This window comes from Protopterus annectens, chromosome 8.part0 (genome assembly GCF_019279795.1).
Source record: "Protopterus annectens isolate FY-2018-M chromosome 8.part0, PAN1.0, whole genome shotgun sequence".
Classification (NCBI taxonomy): domain Eukaryota; kingdom Metazoa; phylum Chordata; order Ceratodontiformes; family Protopteridae; genus Protopterus; species Protopterus annectens.
The window spans coordinates 61,830,525-61,843,336 of record NC_056741.1 but is presented as its reverse complement, the minus strand read 5'-3'; the positions used below and the strand labels follow the sequence as shown (position 1 = coordinate 61,843,336).

Genomic DNA, 12,812 nt, shown 5'->3' with positions numbered 1-12,812 from the left:
TAGGATCCAGAGTTTGGAGGTTACCAATGTCTTTATTTATGAGTTCCATGATGCTACATTCCATGGCCTTGCAGACCAGGCTCATCTGGCTAATAGGTCAATAGTTCCCGGGATCAGTGGTAGCTCCCCCTTTGTGGAGTGGGATAACTGTTGCTGTGCACCATTCAGTGGGCACAAAGCCTGATGCAAGGCTATTATTGAACATGGTGCTTAAGTGGGGAGCCAGTTTGTTCTGAAGTTCATGTAAAATGCAGCCTGGGATGTTGTCCGGTCTCATGGATGCTGTGTTTTTGGCTTTAGTGAGTTCAGCTTTTACCTGGTAGTTGTTATTACAGGGACTCTGCATTCTTCCTGTATAGATATGGGCCCTTTAGGGGGTGAGAGGGGGGTAAAGTTAGCATTGAATCTATCTGCCAGGATGTTGGCAATATCAATCGGTTCTGTAATTTTCTTGCCTTTGTGCTGTAACTCAGAGCAGATCTGGGTGTTGCCATCAAGATTCTTGACATAGCTATAGAATGCTTTGTGGTTGTCCTTGGAATTATTGGCAATTTTGTTTTCGTAGCTAGCTTTGGAGGATCTTAAAAGGGATCTCAGCTTTTTACTGAGGCTGACCAGGGAGCTCCTCCACTCATGGGATTTTGCTCTCTTTTGCAACAGTTTATTCCTTCTGTTGTACAGTTTGTTTATGGCAGGGGACCACCAGATTGGCTTCCTTTTTTGGGAGGATAGCATCTTGGTTCTGTTTGGCATGGCACGATCCATGCACTCGTGTAAGTGCTTATAGAGTGCATTTGTGTAGGATGTAGCAGTTGTAACTGTATTGTCCATCTGCATGGGTGTCATGAAGTTCACCACTTCTGTCTTAAGAAGCATGAAGTTGGCTTTGGAGACATTTTTTAGTGTGGTTTCCTTGTGGGGGTGGGATGTGGATATCAAGGGTGATTAGCTTATGGTCGGTTCAGATCAACAAGGAGTTGACTTCAGGTGTGGAACACCGGTCACTCATCTTGGTAATGACTAGGTCTAGGATATTGTTACCCCTGGTGGGAGTGTGGATAAGTTGATCCAGGGCATTGGAGTTTATGAATTCCAGAAAGCATTGAGCTAAGGAGTTGGTACACGAGTAGTTTTCCCAGTTAATGGTGGGGTAGTTGAAGTCACCCATTATTAGGGTGTTTGGTTGAACCCTAATATTTTCCAGTACATCAAGAAACGAGGAGTGGAAATCCTGGGGCATGGTGGGGGATTTGTAGCAAACTACAATTTGGATTACAGTTTTGCCCAGAGTTAGTTGCACGTAGATAACCTCAGATGCATTATGCTGAGCAACTAGCCTGGAGGTGTGGATATCCTTAATGAATATGGACACACCTCCGCCTTTGGTGTTTCGGTCCAGGTTACATGGCCGAAAAGTGTGGTATGAGTTATAGCCTGGTAGTGCAGGGGTGCTCTCTGGAGCCTTGAACCAAGTCTCAGTCACTGCTCAGGTATCAATGTTCTCCATTTTAAGGAGTGCCTTGAGTGAGTGCATTTTGAGATTTAGACTTCTAGCATTGAGTAGCATTACCCTCAGTTTTTGCTTGCCTGTTCCTGTTATGGTGGCGTATTTGTTATTTGAACCTTGCCTAAAAAAGGCACTATAGGGGCAGCAAGAGCCTTAGCCAGTATCCAGAATCCCAGGGGTGACAGGTACAGGACATCTGTGGCAAAGCATTGTGGTCTGTTGACCATGTCATCCCAAGCAGACAGATACTGGATCCCCTTAGAATGACACCAGAAGCTTAGCCAATTGTTGAAGTCAATCATTTTGTCCTTGTACTGCAGTATCATTCGAGGCAATGGCAGAATGCTACTCAGGGCTAGGGTCATACCTGCCTGGGCTACAAAATTGAACAGCTCTTCCATGTCTCTTTTCATGTAGTCCGGGGAGGTACTTCTCAGGTCATTCACACCAACATGAACAATGACAGAGTGATATTTGTACCTGTTGTGGACTGACCTGAGTGCATGGGTTATGTGGCGGATCCTAGCACCCGACAGGCAGCTGACATTAACCTTCTCCTTGTTTAGCCTGGTGAGTGGGACATCAGTGTGCCTGACTATAGAGCCACCTATGACTAGTGTGTTAGGTATGTTGTTTTGCCTTATTGGCTGTGGTTGAGTGGCACACTGAGTCTGTGGGCTATGTGTCATTTGGGTTGTGTTGGGGGATGGATGTTGCTTGCGTTTCTGCTTTGGAGGTCTCTTTTGCTTAGACAGATTATTATTGGGAGCCTTTGTGAATGTTTTTGTGTTACTATGTGTGAATTTTGGTGGTGTAGATTTAGTGAGACTATGTGATGAGTGTGGTGTGGTGCAAATGTTTACCTTCTCCTCATGACTGTCAAGTTCAGTCCTGAAACCATGCTCTACTCATACATTACGTTCCCAGAACTAATGCAATGCTCTACTCATATGTTACATTTCCAGAAGTGATACCACGGTCTACTCATACGTTACGTTCCCATACTTGATCCCGTGCTGCACTCATTTGCTACATTCTCTGACCTGATAACACGCTCTACACATACATTACATTCCCAGACCTGATACCATGATCTATTCATACATTTTGTTCCCAACCTGATAACACACTCTGGTCATGCGTTATGTTCCCAGACCTAATACTACAAACTACTCATGTGTTACATTCCCAGATCTATTACCATGCTCTATTCATGCATTGTATTCCCAGACCTGATACCACCCTCTACTCATATGTTAGATTCCCAGACCTGGCACCATGCTCTACTCATATGTTTCATTCCTGGACCTGATACCACGCTATACCCATATGTTACGTTCCCTGACCTGATATGATGATTTAATCATATGTTATGCTCCCAGAGCTGATACCACACTATATCCATATGTTATGTTCCCTGATCTGATACTATACTCTACTTTATGTTACGCTCCCTGACCTGATATGATGATCTAATCATATGTTACGTTCCCAGACCTGATATCATGCTCCACTAATATGTTACATTCCCAGACCTGGCACCATGCTCTACTCATATGTTTTGTTTCCAGACCTGATACCACGCTATACCCATATGTTATGTTCCCTAATCTGATAGCATACTCTACTTTATGTTACGTTCCCTGACATGATATGATGATCTAATCATATGTTACGCTCCCAGACCTGATACCACACTATACCCATATGTTATGTTTCCTGATCTGATACAATACCCTACTATATGTTACGTTCCGTGACCTGATTCCATGCTGTATTCATATATTACATTCCCTGACCTGATACCTTATGTCCCAGACATGACACTATGTTCCACTCATACATTGCATTGCCAGACCTGATACCATGCTCTTCTCATATGTTACGTTGCTGATACCACGCTCTACTCATACATTATGTACCCAGAACTGACACCATGCTCTACTCATACATTACGCACCCAGACCTGACACCATGCTCTACTCATATGTTACGTTGCTGGTACCATGCTCGACTCATACATTATGTACCCAGACCTGACACCAAGCTCTACTCATACATTACGTAGCCAGACCTGACACCATGCTCTACTCATATGTTTTGTTTCCAGACCTGATACCACGCTATACCCATATGTTATGTTCCCTGATCTGATAGCATACTCTACTTTATGAGAACAAAGCAAGAGGTCAGAGCTATGCCAAAATCCAGCAAAACGTTACCAAAATGCAATCCAAAGTAAAACGAAAAAACGTTGCTGGATACTGCTAATGAAATAAAACACAATTTATTGTTATACAAAACAAACAATAAAGTATTGGGTTTTTTATTAAATCCTGACTGGTTACATTGTTTTTTAAATAGAAATGTTTAATGGTGAAGTTTTATCTGATGAAGGGCCATAGCCCGAAAGCGCTAATACTTTATTGTTTGTTTTGTATAACAATAAATCGTGTTTTATTTCATTAGCAGTATCCAGCAACGTTTTTTCGTTATACTCTACTTTATGTTACGTTCCCTGACCTGATATGATGATCTAATCATATGTTATGCTCCCAGAGCTGATACCACACTATACCCATATGTTATGTTTCCTGATCTGATACCATACCCTACTATATGTTACATTCCGTGACCTGATTCCATGCTGTATTCATATATTATGCTCCCTGACCTGATACCATACTCTACTCATAAGTTATGTCCCAGACATGACACTATGGTCCACTCATACATTGCATTGCCAGACCTGATACCATGCTGTTCTCATATGTTACGTTGCTGATACCAAGCTCTACTCATACATTACGTACCCAGACCTGACACCAAGCTCTACTCATACATTACGTACCCAGACCCGACACCAAGCTCTACTCATACATTACATACCCAGACTTGACACCAAGCTCTACTCATACATTACGTACCCAGACTTGACACCATGCTCTACTCATACATTATGTACCTAGACTTGACACCATGCTCTACTCATATGTGAAGTTTCCAGAGCTGATATCATCCTCTACTAATAAGTTACATTCCCAACCTGATAACAAACTTTAATCTTATGTTATGTTCCTAGACCTGATACCACCCTCTACCCATACTTTACATTCCCAGACCTGATACCATGCTCTACTCATACATTATGTACCCAGACCTGACACCAAGCTCTACTCATACATTATGTACCCAGACTTGACACCAAGCTCTACTCATACATTACGTACCCAGACTTGACACCAAGCTCTACTCATACATTACGTACCCAGACTTGACACCAAGCTCTACTCATACATTATGTACCCAGACCCGACACCAAGCTCTACTCATACATTACGTACCCAGACTTGACACCATGCTCTACTCATATGTGAAGTTTCCAGAGCTGATATCATCCTCTACTAATAAGTTACATTCCCAACCTGATAACAAACTTTAATCTTATGTTATGTTCCTAGACCTGATACCACCCTCTACCCATACTTTACATTCCCAGACCTGATACCATGCTCTACTCATACATTTTGTTCCCAAACTGATAACACGCTCTTCTCAAACGTTATGTTCAAAGGCCTGATACCACAAACTACTCATGTGTTACATTCCCAGACCTAATATCATGCTCTATTCATGCATTATATTCCCTGACCTGTTACCACCCGCTACTCATATGCTATGTTCCCAGACTTGATACCAAGCTCCACTCATATGTTACATTACCAGACCTGATCCCATGCTCTACTCATATGTTGCACTCCCCAGTTAAAGTAAATAGCAACACAATCAGATTCAGTGATGACGTAGCGACAAAGACATGCTAGTAACTTTACAAGCTTCTTTTTTGCATTTTTCCTAACCAGGCAGTCAGAGCAGGTTGTCTCATTAACTTCAGATGCTTTTCTGTTCAGTTTCTACTTTAAGGGATATTGGCAAACAATGAATAATAATAACAATATATGTCCATTACCCTAGTTCTACTACTGTTTGTTTTTAGATTTTTGAAACTACTTCTGAAGTCTGCATTTCTTTTTCTGACTTTCTTTTTCGGAAAGAGTAGCTGACCTGCATGCCAGCCCAGTGAGGATCAAGTTGTTATTATGAAGTTATGAAACTGCTTCTCATAAAACAATAAATGTTTTTGTTTTCAGTCTGAAAATGGGTTTAGTTTTATTGGATAGGCAATGTGAGTCCTTGCATTATTTAATGCTTTAACTAGGCCTGTAAGCATTCCTTTTTTCTATTATCTTAGTAATAACATCATTAATAAATCTGATTGTCCTGTTATTTACTTTAACTGGGAAATTTGACCTTGCAGTTTCCAAAATAAGTTCTTTATCAAGACATGATAAAAACAATTCACAATCACAGATCATGATGGAGAATATGGTTTGGTAGGTGGTTTTACAAGGCATCAATGTGCTCTTTCTTTCTTCATAAAAGTCTTGTCTTGTAAGCTTAGAAACTTTGGTAGCTGTATTAATAAGAACTTTATCATGTTGTTTCCTTTAATGTTATAGGTTCATAGGTCTGTAGTAGTACTAGGCTAATGACCACAAGAGCCTTTTCAAGTCTAGGCCTTTTTATCCCAAATCTATGACAAGTTCTGGTACCTTTGATAGCTATAAGCAGGGGCTTATGAAATGAAACATTTAAAAGCTGGGGTCTGGGAGATAAATCATTTACAGGCTGCCTGTGTCCATAAATACATTGGTGCCAAAACAAGAATATATATTCCTGCTCCACATCTGATTGTGCAAGTTACACTTTAATTGGGTTATGGAAGAACTTTACTTCACATGGATGGGAGGTCTGCTCCAGAGAAAGGGTAGTCTGTGCGATACATACCTGTATCTCCAGCAGGTCCTATTTATATCACAGGCAATACTTTAGTCTTTAGAATCATTAATTCTAGTGCTGTTTGTTTTGCAGATATGCAGGAGGTCCATCAGGGTGAGGTCCGACAATTCCTTATATGCCAGGCATAAATGACATATTATATATGCCCTGTATTCTTTTAGTGGGGAACCTCTGAGGATATTCCCATTGTTGGATGTGCCTGGTTAGGTACATACCAAAGGGAGCATTGTACTCTGATAGGTTTGATGAATGCTGAATATCGTAAAATAATCACGTCTTGTACCTACATGCCATACCTTTGTTTGTAAGCATAGAATGATTTCCTTACTACTGTAGACACATGATGGTCAAAGACTAGATTACTGTCTACACATGTTCCCAAGTCCCTGACTACTGGGCCAACTGTTAGGGGTGTGTGTTGTAAATATGATAGTTACTAGTGGTGGGTGACTTCCCCAAAGGATAGTATTAGACATTTCTTTGCATTTAGTTTTAGTCCATAGTCCTGAAATGAGTTATTTGTCTGTATCAGCCCTTCCTGGAGAACATTATTGTCAGTGGGGGATTCTGTGACTGCTCTTAATTTGCAATCGCCTGCAAATTTGGTCTGACAGAGGCCCTTGACATTGGCCTTGACTTCAGAGAACTAACTGCCAAAATGGAGCGGTTCCAGGACTGATCCTTGATGGACTCTGCTTGTGACTGGCCTCTTTATAGAGTTGGACTCCCCAATTCTAACTTTCTGAGTCCTGCCTGTGAGCCGGCTGGCTATCCACCATGTAAAATAAGGGTTTATACCTAATCTCTTGAGTTTATCAACAATACCCGAGTGGGGTATTGTGTTAAATGCCTTTGCCAGGATAAGGTAGCCAGTGTGAACCATTTTTCCCTCATCCATTGCTTTGGTGACCTTCTCACAGAAGTCCATCAGGTTGTGTAAGCGTGACTTGCCCTTGATGAAGCCAAAGTGGGTTGGGACCAGTGGCTGGAAGTTTCCTATATCATTACTGATTATTTACATGATAATTCTTTCCACGTCTTTGCATATGAGACTAGTGGGACTTATGGGTCTCTAGTTTCCAGGGTCTGTAGCTGGTCCACCTTGGTGAAGAGGGATGACTGTTGCAGTCCTCCATGCATGTGGCACAAAGCCTATTTGGAAGCTATGGTTAAATAGAAATTTCAGAGGGCCTGACAGGTCATGTTTTTCAGGTACTCTATTAAATTATTTATACTTTCTCTGTTTTGGAAATCCTCAGGTTTGTCTAATAAACCAAGTCTTTTGTTTTAAAAGGAATTCTGTCCGGATTTCATCCTGTTTCATACTGACATTAATATCAGCAACTCGATTTCTGCTGAGATTTATTTGAGTATCCAGCTCTTGTAAGATTTTCGAAGTTGAGTTGGTATGAAAAGCATCCCTCAGTGGCCATCTTGGACTTCTGCAGCCTGAGCTAATCTTTGTTATGTAAGAGACTGAGCATTCAGTAAGATATTATCTCAAATGTACCAACACAGAGCATAGTAAAGTTCCTGGGATGCTCCACTTTGAGATGACAAAGGTACTATTAGAGGTAACATTTAAAGTACTAGAAAAACATGCATTACTGTCCCAAGAATCAAGAAAAAAGAGAGATATGGGACTTCAGAGAACTGTTCATTTGTTTTATGCAGTTCAGGGATGGGTATCATTAAAGTTTTCACAAACTGACTCCAGACATATTCATGCAAACACTCTAGAGAAATTAATGCACAGCATTTGTTTTGGTATGATCCTCTGGAACCATAGTATAACCTCCATAGATGTTCTAGAAGTCTGAGCTCCCAGGTATTCATAAGCAGCAGCAGGGAGCTAATGTAACACAGTGAGGATTTGCACCAAGATGCAATACCAGGGCCTAGTATTTTAAGACAGACCTCAAGGCAGGTTGGTAGCAAATTAGGGGAGGTGGAGCAAGAAGGTTTAAGTGAACAGATGACTACAGTAAATGAATTATTTAGGTCTAGGGGGTGGAGCAAGAAGATCTAAGTGAACAGATGAGTACAGTGAATTAATTATTTAGGTATAGGGGCGGAGCAAGAAGATTTAAGTGAACAGATGACTACAGCAAATGAATTATTTAGGTCTAGGGGGTGGAGAAAGAAGATCTAAGTGAACAGATGAGTACAGTGAATTAATTATTTAGGTATAGGGGCGGAGCAAGAACATTTAAGTGAACAGATGACTACAGCGAATGAATTATTTAGGTCTAGGGGCAGAGCAAAAAGATTTAAGTGAACAGATGAGTACAGCGAATGAATTATTTAGGTCACTCTTCAGAAAACCAGCACAGCAGAATGACACCACTGTGGGTACAAAGACACTGTGTCAGCACTGAAAGAAGAAGTTGTGAAGGATTTAGAAGCAGTGAGACAAGATAAAAGCACAGTGAACAAATGACCTTCACTCTTGGTAATTAAGAACTTTGTAGAGCTTTTGGCAATATTAAAACAAAGAGTAAAAAGGTCACACAGAAAAAACAATCAGTAAAAACCAAAAGAAAAGTCCAGCAAGGCTAGACTTTTCACTGTGTGATTTCTTAAATCTCTTGTATTAGAGGCAACATGAGGTATATGCAAACGACCCTTTAAGGACATCAGGTGTTTCAGCTATATGGCAATTTTGGATGTCCATGACTTTTTTATTTTTAAGTCTATTTATGGACAAATTCAGGCTAAAATGGGTTTGGCTTTATTAGCCTAAATTTGACCATACATAGACTGAAAAAAAACTCATGGACATTCTCTCTCTCCCCTAATATATATATATATATATATATATATATATATATATATATATATATATATATATATATATATATATATATAGCAGTACTGGAACATTTGCCTATGCCATGCAGAATATGGTGTAACCATTGCTTGACAGTCCTTACCTGGTAATTAAAAGTTAAATGAATAAAATCATACCTTGTGTCATTTCTGCATATGTAGAAGGAGAAACTTGAGATGCTTCACTTTTTTGTGTTATTTGCAGTTCATTAACAAGGAAAACTAATACCTTCAAATACTGTTTGTTTTTGCTTTTAGAGTTTACAGTACATAGCAAGCAGAAATTTGTCTGGGAAAAATACCTTTTGTTATAAAACTCTATAAATTTTTTCTTTCCATTCTGTTTATTTTAGTCACAGCAAGCCCAGAAGGTAAGATCGCTGAAAAGGATACTGTTAATCTGACGTGCCAAGTGTCAAACAACACACCTCCTTTGAAACTTGTCTGGAAGAATATGAATGACACAAGCAAAAAAGTAGAAGGCCAAGAGGGAGTCAGGTATCTGACCATTTCCCTTACCGAGAAGACACAGGATCAGTTCGATGTCTGGACATGCAATCTAATGGAAAACTCAGAGGTGAAAGCTAGTGCTGAATACAAACTAGGTGGGTGCCATATTCATCTGAAATGCTGATACTTTTTAAACATAACAGCATCAGCTATAACTAACTTTCTGTATCAAGCTAATCTTAGTAAAAGCACAGAAATTGCTGTTATTCTTGTGTTCCTTTCACATGTTGTTTCCTTTTTTGTTTTTCCCTTCTTTTTAAAACATCATACCTTCTGCAACATAATCATTCCTAGCTACTCTAGTGGCCTAGATGGATAAATCCCAGACTACTGTTAACTTACCCAGGTTCTATTAAGCTTGGGGACTGAAGGAGCAGCAGGGAGGGATGGGATGGGAGGGCAGCTGTAGGGGCATGTAGTAATCCCTGGTGGAGGCTGGACAAGTTGCAGTTGGGAAGCATGGTCCAAAGTGGGGATAGGGTGGGGACAATGGCTGAGCCAATACAGAGGTGGGACAATAAGCTACACATCTCCATTGCATGGCCATCTCTCTGATGCTACCACAGAGACTTTGTGGGAGAAGGGATAACATGGTAGGTCATAAGGGACCACCCCAGTGGATGTAGACAGCCAGACCCCCAGAACACTCTTAAGATCCATGATGGCCCTATCTCTCTATATTGGAGAAAGTCAGGGGCATTAGCAGTTAGCTGCTAGATCCAGAAATGGATGTGGAGCACTGGGCTGGGGGTGGTAGGATAATGCAGATGTGAGGAAAAAGCTCTAAAACCAAAATACAGTTATTTCACACTTGTTTTATCTTTTATCCATAATCTTCTTTCTTGCTATGTTTTTCCCCATTTTCTTGCTTTTCATATGTTGGCTATTCTCTTCTGTTATTCCTTTTCCTCTGTTAACCTGTCTCCCCTTTCTTTCTTTGGCTTGCATTCCCATGTACTGTTCCAGCCCCACTTCCGTCTCTTTCCATTAGCATGGTCTCGTTCTACGTTTATTTCATTCCTTCCTGTTTCACTTTCCTTTATCTCACCCTTTTGTCCTTTCACTGTTCTTCCTTCTTCTGTCCTCAGCATTGTCTCACAATCAGTCCCCTTCTTTACAGCTCTTTCTTTAGATTTATTCTACTTTTTTGTTTTTCCCTCTTGTTGTTTCCTTTTCCTATGTTTCTCTTTCCACATCTTGACCTCCTGTTTTCCTCCTCTTGTGTCCTACTTTACCCATGTTTTATAACTGTTCATTTTGCTTCCATAGCTACCAAAACGCCATGGGAGAAGAAAATAATTTTCCGCCAAATTATGATTTCAACTAAGCAGCAACACTTTGAAAATTAAGGTTAAATTCAGCATGCTGAACTGAGAGATTCCTTGCTCTTAGTAACAGAATGTCTAATTTGCACAGACTAAAATTGTTGTAATACTCAATGACAATTAGGTGAATCTGTATCCACTTATGTATCCTTCAAGTAAATGGACAGGAAAACACCTGTTCCTATATGTGAAACATATCATGAACTTTACTCAAGAATGAAACACATACACACACACTCACACACACACACACACACACACACACACACACACACACACACACACACACACACACACACACATACAGACAAAGCTGAACAATGTTAAGTGTTCTTCATTAATTTAGTACAAATTCAAACATATCATAATTAGGCCCAGGTTTGCTATGTCTTTTTCATGTTATGTCTTTTTCACGTTAGTTTCTTATTAGTTGCTACATTTTTTAATAGCATTAAACAATCTTTGTTTTTCAAGAGTATTTTCAGATATTTTATTTTATTTATTTTATTTTATTTTTTGTTTACCGGGTTAGTCCGACTGGACACAAGGTGACCGTTTTCAGCAGAGGCCCAGGGAAAAAAGCTCTAGATACATAGTAATAAAATTATATAAACATAGCTATTTTGTACAAAGAGCACAGAACATATAAAAGGATTAAAATCAGAATTTTACAAGTGATAAAAAAAAAAAAAACAAAAGAAAAAAAACAGTATAAGAAACTTCTCTGTGTGGAAAATTTTCAGTTTATATATTTCTAGTTAATCACTGTATATTAATCAGATCAGACAATAGCAGTAGAAACAGCGAACCTAAACTCATCTTAAGTCAAAACAAAACAAAAAATAATAGAAAATATATATAATTGTACAGCATTACTAAGTATTCAAAAGTAATCCAAGCAAGGCAGGCAGTCTTATATATATATATATATATATATATATATATATATATATATATATATATATATGTGTGTGTGTGTAGTATACACATACACACACACACACACACACACACACACACACACACACACACACACACACACATATATATATATATATATATATATATATATATATATATATATATATATATATATATATAGTCCCACTAGGTCACTGACCTGTTTTCAGGAGAGACATTTATACTACTAGGAGAATTTTGGCCAGAGCATCTGGGAACTTCCTTACTTGTTGTGAATTGGAGGAGCACTTCCTGTTTCCATTCCAGGTGCAGAGGGAGCCCAGAGAAACAGGGAGGCAGATGGAGAGAGAAGGAGATGATGGAGTGATGGAAGAAATGAAGGAGAAAGCAAATGCTGTGACTGGAGAATGTGTGCAGGATTCCGCGGAAATGTTTCAAAGAAACCTGTTTCATGGAGATGAGTCAGCAAATAATAGCCATATAATTAAAATAGTCCCGTCAGGAGGGTTGTGGGATGATTTACTTAAGGAAACGGTGCAGAGTGAGCCAAAAAATGAAGGAGATGTTTCCTGGAGGGACATTATGCAGAAAATACAAAAGGAGGATGCAGAAACAATCATGAAGAATAGTGGTGAGCTGAAAAATAAAAAAATATGCAGAGAAACTAAAAGAAGGTAAAAGAGAGCAGAAGAAAATGAAAGCAGAAGTATGTGTTATAAAAGCATTCAACAGCAAAACAAAAAGAAAATATTTATATGCATTTCCGAGCAGATGTAGAAAGATAAACTTTGAAAGGACATTTTAAAGCTTTATGTAAAGAAGTACTGTACATTGCAAAAGTTTATAACTAAAGGGGTTTA

General features: G+C 39.4%; 1 protein-coding gene across 3 annotated transcripts in view; it reads left to right on the top strand.

The window, feature by feature from the left end:
* Positions 1-12,812, top strand: part of LOC122808646 — a 411,096-nt gene that overhangs the window by 344,244 nt on the left and 54,040 nt on the right. For all 3 annotated transcript variants that reach the window (XM_044079616.1, XM_044079615.1, XM_044079614.1), the window contains one exon: positions 9,550-9,801. In XM_044079616.1, the coding sequence (XP_043935551.1) occupies positions 9,550-9,801 (252 nt within the window). The remainder of the gene's footprint in view (positions 1-9,549; positions 9,802-12,812) is intronic.